Consider the following 21,028-nt stretch of genomic DNA (forward strand, 5'->3'; position numbering starts at 1 on the left):
GTGCATGACTCAGGAGAATACAGACATGTGATAGGAAGTTGGTGAGAGTCATTCAAACAACCAAAGAACTAAGACATGGCTATTCTAAGTCCCAGACTCATGACTTTGGGTCATGAGTATATTCTGTCAATCAGTGCCAAGATATTAAGGATATTACAGAGTCTGATAACAATTTATCAAGATTAATTAATAGTATCTGAAATATACACCTTTAATTTAGAAGTAACTCTTTATTGAAATAAAGAAAAAAAGATTGACAAAACAAAACAAAAATGCACCCTGATATTTGTTGTTGTCTCAGAAATAGAATATATATGTTACAGTGGTCTACTTGGATATCTTAGATATTTGATTTCCTGTATAGTTTCCAAAATTCTTTAGAATAGAGCAATACTTTAAATAGAGTCAGATGGAATTCTTCAAGTATTTTAAGAAAACCAATTCTTCTTTTGTCCATTTATATTCCTAAGAGTTCTGATTAATATTTTCATTTTGGCTCAGTTCTCATCAATAAAAGATTCAAGATATCTTAAGATGGAATTAAACTACAAAATACTACAAAAAAATACTGTCTTCACTCCCTTCATCATAAGAGATGATTAGGTCATATTCCAGGATGGTACAGTGTTTGCAGAAGAGAAGGCAGAAGAAGCAAGCCTGAACCCGCTTGATACTGTGTTTTAGTAACATTGCTTCCTTTATCAAGTTTCCTGTTTGTCAAAGTGATCACCTATAGATATACATCATAATAGCAAAACATGAACAAGTCACATAAAATGACCTCCAAGATTCCTTCCCAAATCATGTCAGTCCATGCATGATATCCCGAATTATCTATATCCCCTTGCTTTGAGTATGGGCATGGTCTACCGGCCACATGGGATAGGCATGCCCAGACATCCTTATCCCTGGTAACTGCAGATCTTATCAGTTAACAATCCAGATATCAAGTATCAAGTCTGCCTATTGATAAGATGCCTCATCCAACGCATAATGCATTGTGCTCCTATTACTACAGTTAGTTACATAAGATTCCTTAGTAGCTTTGAGAGTTTCTACAGCTGATCCTGAAGAAACACATGGTATGTACTGTGGGGGCTTCCTGAAGAGGCCACAGACTAAAGCATTCCTAGGATGTGAGAGCAATTCCTGGTGGAGATGTAGCAAGAAAAAAAGAAATCCTAGCCAGACAGCTGCAAGGAAATGGATGATTTTCAGTGAGCATGAATTCCTCCTTCAAGGCCTCTGGATCAGAACAGTAGGGCTGAAGCTTTGAATTCAGCCTTGTAAGAAAATGATATCTAGATGTTTGGCTTCCAAACAGCTGCTATAATGAGTAGGTGTATTTAAAACCATAAAAGGTGTCAATTAAAGCAGAGCAGATATTTCAATCAACATTTCACCATAAGGAGGCTGGGAAAGAAGGAGGAACTGAGGAGACTAACTTGATTGTGAAAATCAGTGACAGAGAGTCTGGGAAGACGGTTTAGTGGTTGAGTACTTGTTGCTCATGCAGAGGACCCCTGTATGATTCCCAGCACCCACATGGTGGCTCACAATCATCTATAACTCCAACTTCAGGGTATTCAGTGCCTTTATATGACCTCCAGAGGCACCAGGAATGCATATGGTGCCCATACACACATGCGGGTCAAGCAGACATAGACATAAAATAAATAAATCTGTTAAAAAAAACCAGTGACAGGGCTAATATTGGTACCTTGGGTTCTCGTTTATATTCTAGTGTTTCCATAATACTATAACGCTCTGCAGTTATGAATATTGTTGGTAGATTTTCCTTATTCCTGATGTTTTAGTTACTTTTCTGTTGCTGTAATGAAACACCTTAACCATAACAACTTTGGAAGAAATGATTTATTTTAGCTCGCAGTTTGAGGTTTTAATCCATTACTGTGTGGAAGTCACAGTGACAGGAGCTTGAAGCAGCTTGTCACATTGCATTGCACAACCAAGTGCAGCGTTATGAGAGCAAATGTGGACTCAGCTAGTTTTCTTAATTTTATATAGACCACCCACAGAGGACAATCCCTCATGGGCATTCCCTGAGCCCAGGTGATTTTAGAACTCATCAAATTGACAACTTTGATTAACAATTACATTTACCAACCAATAAGATGTATACATTTTAGGTATACCTTTACATGACTAAAAGCCAAACAAAAGCATCATTTACATATTCTAGAGTTAGTTCAGTAGTAGAAGGAAGACATCAATCAAAATCATATTCAGTGTCGAGTTGGCAATATTTTAAAATAATCATGAATCAAGTGCTAGTCTTCATCACTGTATAAGCAGTATTCTGAGTAGTCAAGGTCAGGAAAGCTGATAAGCAACTCTCCCCACTTCTTGTACTGTTTCTTCGGTGAGTTATTTTTGAAATCGACTACAAAATTCCTTATTTTAAGACAAGGCAAATCTAAACCTTTGTGCACCATCATTGTTCCCCAGGCCTAGAAAACAGAAGAGGAAGGAGAAATCAACATTCAATGGAACATTCCATTTGCATAAACTGAAGCTGTACCCACTAGATTTTACTCACCTGGCCACACTTGCAGATAATCTCTCCATTTGTCTGATAATCAGCAAATTTCTTTTGCAGTGCTTTGTTTTCTCTTACAGTGTAGAGTCCCCTAAAATTATTATGGAAGAAGGATTGTTAGTGACATGTGACAAAATGACATTATGCAGCCATGGGTTCATGTTGGACTTGATGATGACCCACATGGTTCTTTCTCATTTTCTGCTCCCCGGAATTTTTGTGAAAAATCAGGTGGATGTCTCCATCCTACACATATACTTCACAAATGTCCCATTGTCTCTGGGTCTCCTTTGAAGTCTGCTGTTGTTTTAACTTTTCAGTCATTCAAAAAAAAAAAATGAGAACAGATAAGGACATCCACAAATTAAGTACTTTACATCAAAATTGCTTTGTGTCTTTCCGCTTCTCCATACCTCAATAGAGATTACTTTCAAAGCAGACACAAGAAATGAGATAATATTTGAGGGACTAAAAGGGGGAAAGGTTTGATGAGGAAAAAAAAATCTTCCTTTCACTCTGTAAACATAATGTGTACAATGCCATTATCCTCATCTCTACTAAAGAAATGTAAACAAGGACCTTGCTGCACTCACTTGAATTCTGGTGTCATATTGACATGATGCATCTTCTCAATGACATGGATGTTTTCTCCCGAGCAGACCAGCATGCTACAATTTTTGCAGAGAAGTGTTATTAATGATGGATTGTTGTTGTATTGCTTTGCAATACTTCTTTTGACTTTCATTTTCTTTTCCAAGACACTTTGCACCTGCAATTCCAAAATCTGTGTGGAGAAAAGAATAGAGTATTCCATTTTTCCCCGAGTTTTATGGAAGTAAACAAGCTGAAAATGGCATATCACAGGTAGACTGTACTCTAGAAGATGAAGAGATAATAGCACGGGATGAACTTAGTTTTCTCTCTTCTATTGGAATCTACCTAAGTCTAAGCACAAAGAAATGATAGGCAGAAAGCCTTTGGGTCAGGTCATGGGGGGAGGGGTGTTTGAATTCTGTCTAGATGCTTGATATAATTTTAAGTTTTCAGTAAAACTGACATTTTATGACATGTGAAATAGATTTTGCTTTTTTGCATCAACTCTCACACTTTATTAGTGGCTGCCTAAAATCTGTTTAAAAGGCATTTCAATCTTGAGGGGTAGAGTTGCTCTCTTAGTAACTGACTATGTAGTAATGCTTTCTGGGGGGACTTTGAGCATAATAGCTGTGGACTTGGTCCATTTCGTTGCTCTCATTCTCTTTCATCTGCACGAGTGAGAAGTCTTTGGAGGGCAGATCTCTCGCTCAAGAGAAACAGAGAAAGAAAATCCATCCTGGAGACCCTCAGTGAATCCTTTCTTAGGATTTGAATATGGCTTGCACCTCTGTACTCAGGCAAGAATTGAATCCACAGTCTTGTGTAAATAAGACTTAAAAATGAAGAGAAGTGATACTTACTGTAGCTGTGTGCTAAGAAGTGGGGCCCTTGAGAAGAGATTGATCTTGGATTAAGTTTTAGGGGTCCAACCCACAGGACTGAATTATGGTGGTTTTGTAAGGACAGAGAGAGCACAAAGAAGTTTAGGGACATATGCATTCCAGCCATAATGCGACAATGGATTAGGGGGTGAGGACTCACAGAGCCTTCTACGATGTTGTTAGAACTTATAGCTTTAACTCTTGAGTCAAACTAATGAGCCTCTTTATATTATTAGTCAGCTCTTCTCAGGTATTTCATTAAAATAATGAAAGACTAACTAGTACAATGTTTCAATCTACATATTGGGGGACTCTGACCAGTAAACTATAGATTGTCCTAAAACTAGACTAGACGATGTAGTAATAACACATCAGCTTTTACAAGACTCTTGATGATTTGTGATTGTGCATTTAGTCATAAGTATGGGGGAATAAATCTATAGTAGGATTATTTGGTGGAAAATGTTTGGTTTGCTTTACATTTAAGGGGGTTTAAAATGTATGTTTGTATGAAAACCTGGCCAGGAAACCCTGGAGTTGGTTATATACTTTGCACAACAATTTGAAAGCTTCCCTTCCCTAAAACTCTATTTAGGGTAGAGCCAATTCTAATGTTAAGAAACTAACATTCACACCCATATGCAAGGGTGTGAATTTTCTTCTAAATGGATTGTTTGCTATTATAAGAGTTACAGTCTTTACTTCAGTGGTATGAAAGTTTCCTGAAATATTGTATAAATATATTCTTTTTCCCCCACTGCATTTCCTTCACCCAATTCAAATAGCTCTGTTAGTAAATTGAGAAAGAGCTTTATGAGTTATTACATATGCTGTGATCATTTAGAATTAGCCTCTGTGTCAATGGAACATCTCAAAAGTAGCCAGCTAGTTGTGTTTTACATTATATATTACTACTCTTAAGTTTTGGTTTTCTTTTGTGGGGTTTTTGAATAGGATTCGCTTCATAGCCCAGGCTCACATTCAACACACTATGTAGTCCAAAATAGCCTCAAACTCACTGAGTGACGTTCTTGCTGCCGTAGCCTTTTGAATGCTGAGATTACGGACAAGAGCCACCAAGCCTGGCTCTGCAACCCTCTTCTCATTCCATTGTGCTTACGTGTGTATGCTTTGCACAACACTGTTAAGGTTGTGATTATTGTCTTTGCCCACACTCAGCAAGCACACACTAGAAGCCCCAATTCACATAGCAAGGGTATTGTGATGTGCTTCTCACCATGTTCTCTGCTTTTAAAATATTGTCTGGGAGACAATAGACGTTTTATAAATATTTCTGTAATAAAGACACTGTGCTCGTATATGTAGACTGGATCAATTTGAAAGTAACAGGCAGGTCTGAATGAGTGAGCTGTACAAGTCTTTCTGGAAAAAGGGCATCCTAAATTTATATTACCTAAGTTGATATTTGGTTTCCCTGTAATGATCAAAATTCCCTCAGTATTTCCTCTCTCTCTCTCTCTCTCTCTCTCTCTCTCTCTCTCTCTCNCACACACACACACACACACACACACACACACACACACACACAAACACATGCCAGAATTTGGGGCTTTGTGTTTGAATCTGGACTAAGGACAAATCTTCCAACATAAGCTGGTAACTCAGCCCAATTTCTATCTGAAGAAGTAGCCACACAGACATCTGTGGCAATCAAATGTAGCCATTTTCAGGCGAAAACTAAATTCGGTGGTGGCCAAGAATAATACCTTATGTGCATACTCCTCTGGTTTCATATTTTGAACACGGTTAATAGCTTTATACATCATCTTCTCTCGGAAATCATTAACAATCTCCCGTTCGGTAACTCCTGAGCCACTGCTGGTAACCAGGACGTATGTGCTCTCATCAGCTCTGGCTCGACCCCGGGCCTGAAAACATAAACAAAAAAAGGAAGTGTTGTGTCTTGCTATGAGCTCTCATGGTTTGGAACTGAGAAGATAGTCTTTGTTCAGGATCCTAGCCTTCAAATGATCTCCCTATTCTTAGTAAAGGTAGTTATTACCCATGGTTTGTGGATAAATTTTTTAACTTAAATGTTCTTTAATTCAATGTTCTAGAATGATTTTGGCAACTCTTAGAGGCCTAAATAACACAACCACCCATTTAGCCCCATTGCACCCTGAGCAACTGTCTTACACCGCAGAAACCCTGAGCAGTGACTTGGACAGTAAAGCCATCTATTTGGAAGGATGATTGAGGACAAGACCCATCTCTGAACTTGGCACCAGGGATTCTGAGCACAACAGAACTGTTCCTGGAAGCCTACTTATGACTTTAAGCACATTTCTCTGGGAAAATGCACACAGTAACAAGTCAAATTTTTATAGGCCTCTTAAGAAGGTAAAAGGCTCATCAATTTTATCATTGTTCTTTAAAATTTTCATTCATGTAAACAACAAAATATGATACTGCCTACTTCCCATTTGCCCCCTCGAACTTCTCTCAGGCCTCCCCTTTACCCCCACACATATACCTTCATTGCCCTCTTCCTGATTTTTAAAGACCATTGAGCCCATTCATTTAGTGCATGGATATTGGGCCATCCAATGGAGCATAAACACCTAGCACTGACCAGGGCTGGGACTCACTAGACTGGATCAATCACTCGGGGGAGTATAGACACATTTTTAATACTATTTTCAATAGTATGTTTGGTTACCTAGGTCAGGAACTTAACTGTCAACTACAATACTATTCTGAAGGCAAACTACACACATACTGCAGTCATAAAGCCTCTGACCTACAGCTCAGCCCCTGAAATAATCTTGCTTGCTAGCAAGATGGCTGCCTAATGAGCTTCATCTTCTATAACTTGTCACCCACCTAAGGATGAAAAAAGACAACTTACACATGTTAAGAATAATGTCGTATATTTTCTTCATCTTAAGTTTTCTATACATATCATGAATGTGTTAATATAGAAGAATAAGAGAGGTTTGAAACAGAATCAGCCTTTCTTTCTTTCTTTCTTTCTTTCTTTCTTTCTTTCTTTCTTTCTTTCTTTCTTTCTTTTTTCTTTCTTTCTTTCTTTCTTCTTTGTACTTGTAAGTGACCCCACTCCATATTTTATGAAAAATCAAAAACGTAGAAAAGTTGACTGCGGGAGGAAAACGGAACTGCAGAGCTCCCTAAGGTCTGTGTGGGATTTGTGGTCAGTGTGTTTCAGATTCCTTATCCCTCTGGGGGCTCACTGACATCTTAAGAGGAGGCCTCCTTTGACCCTTGTAATGGGGCCAATATCATTCATGGTCTTGGAAAATCCGGACGTATGTTTTGGACAACTCTGTCCCACATGATCTGTTCCCAAACAGAGATCCAGGAGGGTTGCTCACCCCACCCCAAATGGGGGTGGGGGGACACTCTGCTGAAGTTACGCATAAAAAAGGCAGTTCAGGCCAGCAGTCAGGGACCATCTGGGAGATGTTCAGGACATAGAAATAGCAATCAAAATGGAGTTGTTAGTTAAATTGCAGGAGGTCACTGCCACAGGCGTTCAAGAAACAGCAGTCATATAAAAAGTAGTGTCTTGCAGTTCTTTAACACTGGTCTTTTTTAGCAGAAACACAGCTAAAAAGGATTTTTGCTGTCTTAGTAAAAGGGAGGAATCCACATATGAGCACAGGGACAAGAAGGAACATGCGAGGCACAGGTCTGCGCACATACCTGGACCATGGCTATTTCATTCGTGACAAGGCCGTAACGGATAACGATATTGCACTCTTTGATATCCAGGCCTTCTTCTGCCACCGTCGTAGCGATAAGCAGATTTATTTCCCCAGTGCGAAATTTACTAATGACTTCTTTTTGTTCAGTCTGTGGAAACATTTTAATAAATTAAATTTTGTGATGCTAAACACATTCGGATCTTCTAATTAGGAGAAGAAATGATAAATTGCAACTGGTCAGTGTAAACCAGAGGATTAGATCATGCACGGATTTGCTGCCATCTGTTTTTGGCAACGAACAAAGACATGATGGTGAGACAACATTTGATTTCCAATCTGGGATTACCACACAATAACAAAAATATTTCCATCCTGCAGTCTGGAGGTGGGAAGAGCGCTCTTTATGCCAAGGAAATGAATTGATGGGTGATTTGAAAGGAAGAAAGGGAGAGGTGTTGCTGGCTGAGAAAAGGCTTTGGCAAGGCTAAAATGGGGTTTACCTTCTAATATATTAATGTCAGAGTGTGATATTTAGGGAATAAAACTCACTCAAGATTTTTCGATCACTTTTGAGAAACCGAATATTCCCCATGCATATGTACTATAGCTGGTCACCTTAAGAACCATCCAGGAAAGAAACCTATGGAATATTTCAGAAAGGCGACAGGAAAAAGTCAAAAAGTCCAAGAAGGGAAGTTGGAACAGGAGAAAGCAGAACTATTCTATAATTTTAGTCTGAGGAAGGTTTAACTTTAACATAAGGTCTATTTAAAAGACAATATAAATTAAAAGTGGATGAGTAATCACAGGGAGAATTCTTTTAATGTCGACTTTGAAAGTCAATGTAAATTTATTGAAATATGATCTCATCTGATATGGACAGTCCTTGGTACTTTATTTCCACTGAAATCTTATCGAAGCTGCTAGCCCATGTGACATCCAGTGCACACTTCCATCTTTATATGTTATGTAAAATTCATCATCCTGAGCAAGCGAATGCTCTCCCATGCCCTTTCCCTTCTTCTTAAAGGTAACATAGCTTTTATGTGGCTCACCACTATGGAAGAACATCATACCAAGACCCCTGACAACGCTGTGGCAAACTTCTGCCTTATTCCTTCACATCCAATGTTAAAAATGATGTCTTGGATTTTAACATATAACTGCCTTAATTTCAAAGAGTATCTGAATATGAAATTGCAGGCTCAGTGTCTGGCCCTCAGAGCAAGTATCTACCTAACTGCTAACAGGACAGATGGGTCTGCTATGGTTCACGAGGTGACAGTACACTGTTGGATGTTCTGACTGTAAACCGGATAAGGAGCTATAGGTCAAGGGAGTATGCAAAGATTGAATGTCAGAGTGGGCAATTTCAAGTTTCCTTTTTTACACAAACACTAACTGGTTTTGGTTCATTCCCTTGCGTAAACAATATCACAGACCTGAAACATCCTTTCCACCAGCCAAGATTCAAGGGGAACTTAGATTTCAGAAGACCACTGAAATGCTTGCACAGTTTACAACTGTCTCTCTTTTATTTTTCACTCAGAATTTTTTTAACTGTACATGCAATTAATAATACATTTTTTAAAACTGATAAAACGGCAGAAACCTTCTAAATCTCCCCTCCCTAACACAGTCAGGACTTTAATTCTTCCAGTTTTGGTTATAGTCTACACATCCTGGGCAGGTTTGAATTTCCACTGGATTGTATATTGTAAACATTTCTTTATGATGTTGTCAAGGTAAAGGCCACTTGTTTTTACATAGGCGGCAAACTCGAGAAGTTCCTGTACTTTTGTTTATAAAAAGGGAAGGGGGCTCCACTTTAGCTTCTTCCATAATTCATCATGGACCACCATCAGCCTTGTGGTACGTATATATTGACCACTATATACCAAAGCCAAGAGCTTCTGCGAGTGTACCTGTGAGATGGGCAATGAACTGAGAGCTATTACAAGCAATGAGGGAAGACTAGTCGGAGATTAAGCAATGGATTACAAAAGGAGGCGCACCTGAGTCATGGGCTTGACTTCACTGCTGTGCCCCGCGCCAATCAGGTGATGGGCTTTGACTCCAACTTCCGCAAACTTTGCATTTTCCATGATCCACTGAGAAAGCGCGTAGGTGCTCTGCCGCGTTTTTGTGAAAATAATTCCTCGGGAGGACTCCTCAGACCTTGTGAATTGTTCCAGTATTGTGTTTCTTAATTTAATGAGTTTTTCATTCTCGTATTTTGGGTTTTCAGCTAGTTTTTTCAACATTTTCTTGTTATCTTTAAAAATAATTATTCATGTTATTACCTTGGTTTAGCTACCCCACTCAATGCACACACCTTGTTGTGTGCCATACACAGGTCCAATTTCAGTTGATTTATTAAAGAAAACATAACTTAAAACTATTAAAATAAAATTAGTTTGCATCAGTAAATTAAAAAAAATTACACTGGCAAATTTTACATGATACACTAAGACATGACTCATAGGTAGGTAATCTTGTGATTATATTCAGTGCTCAGACTATTTAATTAATTAATTGCAACAATCTTGGCAGTAAAACTGCAAGATCAAATGATTATGGTCACACAATTAAAAGTTAACCTGTCATATCAAATTATAAACCACAGTCCTCATGGGATTTTCTTTTAAGACGAATTTTGAGAGCCTTCTGGAAAACTTAAAGCCGTGAGTTCCTGTCTGAGAGGACGGCGCAGGAACACATGGTTTGTTCTATATTGAATCTTACCAAAGAACAAATTCATGAGAAATTCATCCGTTTTGTCCAGTTTCAAAGATTTCTTTACATCGCCCTTAAGTTGGCCATTGCAACTGCTGGCCTCATCGTCACTCTCGTCACTGTCGTTGAGGACTGCAAACTTCTTTTCTTTCTCATCAGTGTAGAACGTTTCCAGGTGGCTGTAGGCGTCAATCATTCGGATCGTGTCGTTGATTTGTAGGGCTTCGTTATACTTCCGCAAATGTTCCGCACAGACGCGATCTTTGCGATTTCCGTCTTTAGCAGCTTCAGAAGAATAGACTCTGTGAGTGAGGCAAAGGGCAGAAAACTATCCTACAACTAACTGTGTTGTGAGCTTAAACAGGTTATGGCTCAGAACTAACTTCACCGTGGTGCTGGCATGAGCAAGGCTCCATATATTGTATGTGCCATGAGTCCTAAAGGGGATGGCTTTCAACTACATCGCTTGCTGCTTGAGCTCAGTGTGAGTGGGAATGTGGACCTTAACCTTAGCGGAAAAAGCTTGGGAAACACCTTAGTAAAACTGCCTTTGGAGACAAAATGATGATAGCTGTCTTAATACTTTAGATTTAATAAATGAAAATGAAAACTATATGAATTGACACCTTTCCTTAGATGAGGGGTTGGAACATGTATGGGCTTGCCCTACACCTAAAACACCAATTCTGCTTCATGTTCCATTTGCTCTCAGGTTGCTTCTGAGTCTGAGAAGATCTTCTAAAATCTTGGTGTAAACAAGGGAAAAGCTATTAGGTCAAAACCCAAATTACCTTTTTTCTCCATTTGAATGGCCCACTGCTCATAATGTTGGGTTCCAAAATCTGACATTGGACTCTTTTGGCAGTAAGTCTGAATGCTTGCCATAATTTCTAGAAGTTTCTCCTTAAACGGGTTCTAAAAACAATGACATATATATTAACATTGTTTAGAATGGCATTCACTATCTTTGTTAAGATGATTTGCATATTATAATGCGATTGGTTCAGAATCATTAACTAGACAATGAAACAGATTAATCTCTGATCACTTCGTGGTTCACTACATTTGGTTTTTGTATTTTTATCTTTACTTCAGGACACACCTGACTCTAAACCTCTACCATTACTTTTTAAAAAGTAAAGTCAGTGAGTGTTATAAAGCTTGAAAGTTAAAGGCAATTAAAAATATTCATTGAGTTAATGTCACAATTATTTAGAAAGTCTTTAATTTTACTTAAGTGACATTCCTATGTAAATGAGTGGTTATGATGCTTTGATTTAATAAGGAATCTGTGTTTATTGATGCTGAAGGTCCTTGCCCCCAGTTGGATTTTGATCTATCAATAAAGATGCCAGTGGCCAATGGCTTCATGGAAAGAAAGAGGCGGGACTTCCAGGTTCCCACAGGCTGGAAGAGAGGAGAGGGCAGGAAGAGGTGACTTGAGGGAGAGAGACTGAGACCTGCAAGGGAGGGCTTTCAAAAGGAAGGTGGAAAAGGAAAGTGACCCACAGAAGGGCAGCCCAAAAGAGTCGTGGGCAGCAAGACCAATGGGCTTCAGATTGGGGAACCAGGCAACTAAATTGAGGGCAGATTTAGAGATGTTGAGCTAGGAGTAAAGGTGAGGGCACGCTAGCCACGGAAGACAGAAGAGTCCAGCCACAGAGCCCATAAAAGTCGTTTAAAAATGAGCTGATGTGTGTGTGTCTTAAGATCTGCAGATTCTAGACAGCTCCTGGGTAGGCATGTACCTGCAGCCAGCCGGGAGCATGAAGCAGTGTAGCCAAAACTAATCAAAACAGGCTTCAGTACTATTACTTCCAAAGTAAAAGCAATTAGTATACTTTGGAAAAAATCCATATATAAAAGAATGTATGTTATGTGATTGAACTTTGATAAAGTTCAAAATTAGTCGAAACTAAGTTTCCCTTGGCATGGGGACTGGTAGGAGGAGTTTTGAAGGCCTTGTAATGAGTTGACTCTTTATCATTTTTTTTTTTTTTGCATAAGTTTGGTCAGCGTACGAAAATCCACAAGTACATTTTGTGCTTTTCCCATTCATCACACTTTAATGAGGAGTAATTTTAAAAGTTAAGACAAGAAAGAATGGCAAAATTATTTTCAAGGGAATACCCAGAGAAATGTTTTTTTGGATGATCAAGAATACAAGCATGCATTTGAGTTCCTCAGGTCAATGTAAGAGAGAAATATGTGAAACTGAGTAGAGGATAATCAACATGAGGCAGGTCCACTTCAGAATGAAAATGGGTGCAGTGTGGAGGTTTCCCACTGGTGCTGGTGTGGTACCCACAGCATTCTGAGTGTTACCTACTGCACACTTATCTCCTCACTTCATCCTAGTAGCCTTATGGGGCAGATGGAAGATTCTCAGTGGAATTAAACTTATTTTACATTTCTAAAATCTATCAAGTTTCCAATTCTACCAAAGAAGAGATTGGAATAATCGACTAAACATAATATCCAAACTGACTATAAGTTGATTATTTTTTAATCAGTGAAAACGTTCACCAGAAAAGCACCAGTACTGTTTTAAATTTTTCATTTTTTTTTTTATGGTCTGTTTTCAAAGAGAAAAAATGCAAATGAGGATTTCTATTGTCCTCTACGACTGCAACAAAATGGTTCCCCGGAATGGTAAAAAGCCAATCCCTCAAACACTGAGATCTTAAGAGGGCACCCACTCCCACACTCCTTCTAAGTTAGCTGTCCAGTGCTCCTGGTCCAATACTTCCACTCCTCCAAGAATCAGAAGTAGCCACGTACTGAGCTATGTCTTATATAAGCCAGATGGAGGAGGATGGTGGAGACAATTAATGGCAGTCTTTGCTGCTACTATCAATTTTTAAAGTATAAAATCATAGCTTGTTTGATAAAAATGTTAAATGGGAATGAATATTCAGATGGCAAACATGAAATATTCTATCGGACATTGCGCTGTCAGACAAATACATATAAAACACTCTTCATACTTCTCTGGTGTCATCAGCAATCACAAATTTCTTGCGTGGTTCCTTTATTTGGTGTTTGAGTTGATTAAGATTCTCTTTCACTGTTTTAATGGTAAAGGCATCAAGATTGGCACATATCTGGAAAAAAAAGACACTTTAAGTATTCCTTTCTTACAAACAAATGCATAATTTTTGTAAGAAAATCACAATATGCATTTTAGAATAAATATGCAGCATAATATTTCATTCAGGTGATATGCAGTATTATTTATTGAATGCAGTATTTTAGCATTGATTTAATTAACCAATGATAATAGATGATATTTGTTCTGATGTCTTCCAAAAGTATATTTGAAGTCTAATCCTAGATTTTTATTTTGTAGCTGTAATATAGGACTTCAAGAACTAGAAAAATTGTGGAAACGAACAGGAGTTAATTGTGGAGTAACTCTTATCTGTTTCTGTCAGGCAGCTGTTTTCATGATCACATTCATGGACCAGTTTCCCATTATTGTCTATGCGGAACAGACAGCACAAAGGGAGGAGTGGCCTTAGTCCTTTGTACCTCCATCATAGGTAGAAGTTGGGCCTTTACCCCAGTATTGAGTTGAATCTTGGAGACAATCCTTTTTTTGACTCTTGTCTACTTTAATAATTTCTATCGAATTACATACAGTGAGAGGCTTGGTGCTCTGACCTACTTACGACTTGAGATCAGCAGCAATACTTAAAATGATACCCCATCTGGGGTAGCTGATGAGTGCATCCTTAATGTAAGATTCTCACATCTCTAGTTCCCACTTCCCCAACCCCTTATTTTGCGATGGTCACCCTCTGAGGCATTACTTGATCTGGGACTTACTATGTCAACTCATAAGCTCAGCAATCTGCTTGCCTCTATTTTCTTCATGCCAGGATTAAAGGCAGGAACCATGGCATTTGCCTCTTTTCTACTTTAACTTGAATGACCCATGTTCTAGGCTAACACATAATTGAAAGGGACACAGAAAGCATGATGCTTTGAAAGTCATGGAGTAAGAAGTCGTTGGGAATGCAAACTATCATCCTTTGCTCTGTATCCCTGGTATTTATCAAGAATGTCACCTTGGTGTAGAAGACAGAGGTTATTTTCAAGGTGGCAAAGCAAATAGCTTCTGGCACTTGAACTCTCACCACTACTTAAAACCTTACGCATCATAGGCATTTGGCATTTGACATAGCTTTTTTGTTCTTGTTGTTGTTATACACAAACTCAGCCACTTACATTTAAAATATGTTTTTCAGCCTCAGACTGCTTTTTGGCTGCTCCGACACCAGGTGAAGCTGTCAGTCCTAGTATCTGCGGCAGGGGAATTGCTGGTTTGTTTTGTTTCTTGAGGTCATTGTTTTTCAGCTTCTGCTTCAAATATCGTCTCATAATGTTGTTATAGACTGCCTCCTTGTTGGTGTGATGGCACTCATCAATGATAATGAGGGAGAAGTCTTAATGGAAAGACAGAAGGTCTGTTTACCTCAACTGGCTTGCTACAGTGACACAAGAACATGGAAGCTCAAGGAGTGAACTGCCATGAGTTGCTGGCCTTGGGCAGAACATTGGCACAGCCCTAGATCAATCTGCTGGTATGATTTTAACTGTGACCAGTAGCAAAATTAATGACTACAAAGTTCATGTGTGTTCATCACGACACTGTTCCCGCCAGCTATTATCCCTGTCTCAAGATGAGATGCAGAAAGTGTCAGTGAAATTCACATCTTTCTTCCACACAAACAAACATCAACGGCAAAATCTTCCCAGGGTCCCATTTTGATTGTAGAATAGACTTTTAATTCTAGGCTGATAAGGTCTCTTTTTGTAGCACCAAGTGAAAAGAATATTATCTAGACAGCTATGATTTTATGCTTTTTAAACTTTACTTTTCTCTGTTTTCCTCCCAATTCTTTTATCATTCCAAATAATGCAGGCAGAACTGTTGTTGTTTAACTCTATAGTCAAGAAGGGAGTTCTAACAGAATCTGCCATCAAATTTATGTGTGTGTGTGTGTGTGTGTGTGTGTGTGTGTGTGTGTGTGTGTGTGTACATATATTACACAATGTAATTATTCTTCCAGAGAGACACAGGCAGAGAAACTGCACAATGGAAGAAAAGTTGGCCTCTCAAGGAAGGGCTTAAATGAACTCTGGTAAGGTATGGGTCAGTCAAGAGATACGTTGAAAGTGTGGGCGTGCGTGAGCGCATGTGCATTTGTGTGTGTCAGAAGTAATGGAAGAACTCAGTGCTTGATTTAGTAATGATATACTTATGCAAAAGCAAGCCATCAAATTAACCCTTTCTCTCTTTTTGGTCCTTTTATCAGGGAAGTAGAGCACTCCAGTGAAGCCTTGTGAAATAAAAAGTAACTTAAACTAAGGTTATTTTTCATCATAAAAAGATGATTAACAAGCCTTCTCGGTTACTATCTTTAATATTTCTCTCAGTCTTTTTTTTTTTTTTCTAAAAATAATCACTCCACCAACCTGACAGCTGCACACCGTCATCTTCTCCACTCTCCAGATTTAAGAGGGAGTTTTCAAGGATTTGAGCTGTGCTGATAATAACATCGTAAGATTTGACAACTTCTGGAAATGATATTTTCAGCTGGGTATCACCACTTAATCCAATAATGCGATACCATTTCTTCAAAAATGGGTTGAACTCTTTGCGGAAAAGTTGTTCTGCTAACATTACCTTAAAAAAATAAGAACAGACAGAATTTGTAAAACTTCATAAAAAATAGAGAGGAAAGGAAAGCGAAAGGCATAGAGGAGTATCAGCCAAAGGATTACATGTGCGCTATTAAGAGAAATGTTTACATTCAATCTGTTAATTTGATATTACCATCTATACATCATTCCTTCTATTCATCTGATTTTAAATATCCATTTGGTTTGTATTAGATGTAGACATTATATATAGAACATAAAGGAATTTAAGATAAGGTTGCTGACTTAGAGTAACTCAGTGTCACTGAGTACTTATTCTATAGCCTACAGAACAACCCATCACACACACTGTAATTATTCTCCCAGAAAGCCACCGCAGTGTGACACCACAGAGTGCCGCAGATGGACCCCACTTGGGTCCTCGATCCACAGGCAAAACTCAGGTTTGGTTACAGGTGGGCAAAGAGTCGGCGGAAGTGGGGTGACAAACAGATGCGACACAAGGGAATGTGGATCTGAATGTAATTTGTCAAACAGAGCATCAGACTTTATACAGAAGAAAACAGGGAAGTTACACAAAACAGAGGAATGCAAACACAGAAGTACTGTCAGGAACCAACTGGGATAAAATTCAATGTTAACAGCTGGGATCAAAAACAGCTCCACCTAAAGTCAGCTTAAGCTTAGTCAGCTTAAACTATGGCTTCATGCCCTTGCCATACTTCCTATAGTCCACCTTCCCCCTAGGCCATTGTAAATACTTGTGTATGGTTNTAACTATAGTTCTAAGTATCTACTCTGGTTCCTCCTTAGATCACAAACTTCCTTCTTCCTAGAGAATGGTAAATTCCTGTGTAGGGCAGTGTCTTAGCTATCCGTGCCCAGGGTCAGCTCAAGGACTGACTGCCTAGGACTGGTGAAGAATCTAACTTAGCTATATGTCAAAAAATCAAACCTTAGGAGCACTTATAATAAAGCAATATTAAGGAAAAACACACAGATCCGTTTACCAACTAAAGCAAGGACATTGGAGCATTTGTTATACAGGATGCCATGGTTCCAGGAGACTAAGTTTCTGTGAACTTTTCGCCTGGGGACAGCACCCAAGTTTTGGGGCCTGTTGCCCTTGTCATTACTGAAGTGGATGTAGCAACAGAGGAAAAACATCTGACCTCCAAAAGGAAGGCTTGGAGGGGCTCTGGTAAGCTGTGGGTCAGTCAAGAGTTAAGTTGGAAATGTAATTGATACTAAATTGATTCTTCATTTGTAGAGCAGGGTCAGCTGGGAACATTAAGTGGAATATTAAATTCTAACAGTTCTCAGGATACCCATGAGTTGGATTCTAGAGATCATTTCTTCTTAGTGCCTGGGATCCTGCTACAGGCTATCTGACCACAAAATTGGAAAAAGCAGGGAACCGGAAAGTAGCGTCAGTACGTTTATTCTGAGAATGTGTGGGGTGGGAGAGAGTGAACCACCACAATGGCTGTGGTGTCTGAATAAAAACGAGGTGGCAAGCAAGGGTAGGAGAGGTGGAAATTCACTTTTGTTCTAACCAACTCTTTAAGTCGCCGTATCTGCTGAACGTCGCTGCTGGCACCTTGGTGACACCTATAATTGCTAGTCACTCAGAATACCTCCCAGACTGAGGAGGACACAGGTTAGGCTATCTCATTCCTAATTTACGTTTGTTTGCTTGAGAAAGGGAGTTATCCCTTAGTCTAGGCTGGCCTTGAACTCCCTATGTAGCTTAGGATGACCCCGAACTCCTGATCCTTCTGTCTCTACCTCTTTTCAGTGCTGGAATTACAAGCATGCTCCATGATGTAAGATTCGGTTGTAGTGCCGAGGACAGAACTCCCAGCTTCGTGCATGCTAAGCAATTGCTCTAACACCTGGGATATATTGCCAGCCTGCAATTGCTAGAGCACCCAAGATAAGCTACCTTGAGAGTTTCCTTCTAGGAGGATATAAAAATGGAATTCCAGAAGCATACAGTACAGCAAATAGAAAGTTGATAGGAAGAATGTCAAGGCCAGGCTTCGCCACATGCACACACTCTATCCCTCACAATATGATTATGGCTGATAATGCGGTCACTGTTGGACAATCTTGAAACTCACTCTGGGTAGCGTTGGCTTCCCACTGAAGGGCACAGAGAAAGCCAGATGCAAGTCTGACATGGCTAATTGGGAGGTGTGTGGTCCTCTTGGAGCCTTTTCCTGAGATGTGACAGAGTGCGTGCCAAGACTAATCAAGCCCAACTGCTCCCCACTTCTGCTGAATCATATGGGGCTGCATTTCAGCATCTGAAGGAACCTGGGACTTCTCTCTCGTGATGTTGAAGCCCTAGATAGGAAATGGAAAGTCTGGGAGCACAGGTGGTGTTTGCATTTCTCTCTGCACTTGAAGGCTATAACTTTGGAAAGGATGGAGATGAAAGTAAATGGTATTAGAGACCAAGATTTCTGTACTCTAGATTGAAAGCTAAAATACATTGCAAGTGGGCCAGACACGAATATGCTGCAGTCCTAAGTTAGAGATTTCTGAAAAACAAAACAAAAATACATCAATAATTAAAGCTGAAGGTTCTTTAAATATATTTATGAGAAAACTTAGAGTAAACAATTACAATGCAAATGGAGTGGGAAGTCTTTGTAGTAGTCTCAAAGAAAACAAGGAGGGAGAAAAGAGGACTAAGTGGTACTTTCAGTGCTTGCTCGATGGGAAAATGTCATTGGAAAATTCAGATTTCATGTTTGGAACTCAAAAGCTTTGATAGTTAATGGGAAATTTTTAATTACTCTACTAAATATTCACATAATAGCCACAAACACTGGAATATCTTTGTTTTGTCTCATAGCTTTTAATAGCAGCCACTAAGTACTCAGATTTTTAAGTACCTAGTTCACAGACTATGCTCAAGTGGGTACAGGATCTACACAAACTACATAGAACCAATGAAATCTGCTTTATCACAAGACTCCAATACAATAGACACAAATAATGAAAATTATAAACATTAAATCTGTCCATAAATGTGCAGGAATCAGAACTACCAAGACTGTATGGGTTGAAAGATTCCTAAGTAGAATAAATCACCAAGCAAAAGAACATTTACATAAAGAAAGGTACAGTAAACAGTTACAAAATTAGATCTGGGACTGGAAAGGTGGTCCACTTAGTGGTTAAGAAAATTTGCTATTTTTTCAGCGGACCCAGATTCAATTCCCAGCATCCACGTGGTAACTCGCAACTCCCTGTGACTTTGGTTTGAGAGGATTCAACACACTCTGACAGTTTCCATGGGCCTCAGGCATGCACGTGGTGCACAGACACCCACATGCATGCAAAACACTCATACACATAAAGTACTAAAAACAGGTCTAAAATGATCAGACAACATAAGAAAAATATTGAAGCTTGAAAGTTAGTTATACAAAGGCAAATTAAGGTTTTAGCTTAGTATGTACAGATTCTGATATACAAATGTACTCAGTCCTGGACTGAGCTAGACCTCATCTCTCCTCCACTCCATATTCCTAAGACTGCATCTATAGCATTTTGTCCAATGTTCAACACTGTGTCTGGAAGACTATGAGGATGTCAAATCCTGAGGGGCCTGGGAATCATAATGAAAGAAATTATGGGGTCACCCAGTACCCACAGGATGTTGCCCTTTCTTTGTTGCAAACAGAAGTTATGTTTATGCTCCAGGATGACTGAGGAAAGAATGACTGTAGAATGTAGAATGACTCGTGTGTAGAACATACGAGTTTGAGAGAACACATGCATGGACTACTTTGAGTGGCGAACGTGGAAAGAATGGCTGTGGTTGTTTTGAAAGATGTGAAATTTCCTTGGTACCAGGCATTAACTAGAAAAAAAAGCTATACCACAAAGGTCTTCTCAGCTCTTACAGTCTACGGTCCTATGTCCAGATAAGGGAAACAGAGAAGGAAATTAATGAAAGATAATTACTGGGCTTTGAAGCTATGTGACTTGGATGAGGTGGTATATATGACACAGAGACAGAAAAATAGGGAAGGGAGCCTTTGAGCGGAGAGGCGGTGAGGCTAAGATTCAGAAAATGGCAGAACTACCCTAGAGGAACAAAGACATCAGTGTAAGCAGCTTTGGATCCATTTAACAACATTATTTTTTTCCTGTGGACTTAGGACTCAATCCTGTCCTATATGTAAAGTATTCAGTTTCCTTAAGTTACAGGTGATAAAGGAAGAAAATATGAAAATTTAATGAGTTATTATTAGACTTAATTTTTGAGCAAACACATACATGTGTTCTCTCTGTGTCTCTGTCTCTGTCTCTGTCTCTCTCACACACCCACACACAGAGAAGGGGGAAGACATTAGACAACTAAAATGTTAGAAAATAGTGGAATTTGTCTGAGGTCAAAGTGCTAATAGGTAGGTAGAAATAGGATTTAAACTCACATTCAAAAAAAGAATAAATGAAAGGTTTGGGGTAAATAAATATGGTTTCATTATTGCCAGAAAAGAATATAAAAAATCATCTTCCCATGGTGGGTATAGAGGTATAAAGATATGCTCCTCTGCTTTGTTCTAGGGGTGCTGGATTTCAAATCCAGAGCCTTGCATGTTCTAGGCAGGAGCTCTACCATTGGGCACATGTCCAGGAGAACAGGTCAGGCTCAGAGGTCCACACAGGTCCACCTCAAACACGGAGATGCACACCACTCACCCTGTGGGTACTGAATATGGTACTTTTAATATGGCAAAGCAGCATCCTACGAAACATTTTAGAATAATATAAATCTCAAAAAATTACACAAGCAGCCTTAAAGTCTATCAGTGTTATTTCCTTTAAACGAGTACATGATGATAAGAAAAGGCTAATCATGAAAAGCACATTAAATTTTA

General features: G+C 39.1%; 1 protein-coding gene across 1 annotated transcript in view; it reads right to left on the reverse strand.

Annotated features, from left to right (window-relative positions):
* Positions 1-1,713: 1,713 nt before the first annotated feature.
* Ifih1 (interferon induced with helicase C domain 1) overlaps positions 1,714-21,028 on the reverse strand; it is a 50,108-nt gene continuing 30,793 nt past the window's right edge. The window contains exons 6-16 of the mRNA XM_021193536.2: positions 15,942-16,152; positions 14,691-14,908; positions 13,448-13,564; positions 11,252-11,375; positions 10,470-10,745; positions 9,740-9,999; positions 7,723-7,872; positions 5,766-5,927; positions 3,154-3,344; positions 2,561-2,651; positions 1,714-2,471 (exon numbers count right to left, since the gene is read on the reverse strand). Coding sequence (XP_021049195.1) covers positions 2,292-2,471; positions 2,561-2,651; positions 3,154-3,344; positions 5,766-5,927; positions 7,723-7,872; positions 9,740-9,999; positions 10,470-10,745; positions 11,252-11,375; positions 13,448-13,564; positions 14,691-14,908; positions 15,942-16,152 — 1,980 coding nt within the window. The 3' untranslated portion in view covers positions 1,714-2,291. The remainder of the gene's footprint in view (positions 2,472-2,560; positions 2,652-3,153; positions 3,345-5,765; positions 5,928-7,722; positions 7,873-9,739; positions 10,000-10,469; positions 10,746-11,251; positions 11,376-13,447; positions 13,565-14,690; positions 14,909-15,941; positions 16,153-21,028) is intronic.

The sequence above is a fragment of the Mus pahari genome, chromosome 3 (genome assembly GCF_900095145.1).
Source record: "Mus pahari chromosome 3, PAHARI_EIJ_v1.1, whole genome shotgun sequence".
NCBI lineage: Eukaryota > Metazoa > Chordata > Mammalia > Rodentia > Muridae > Mus > Mus pahari.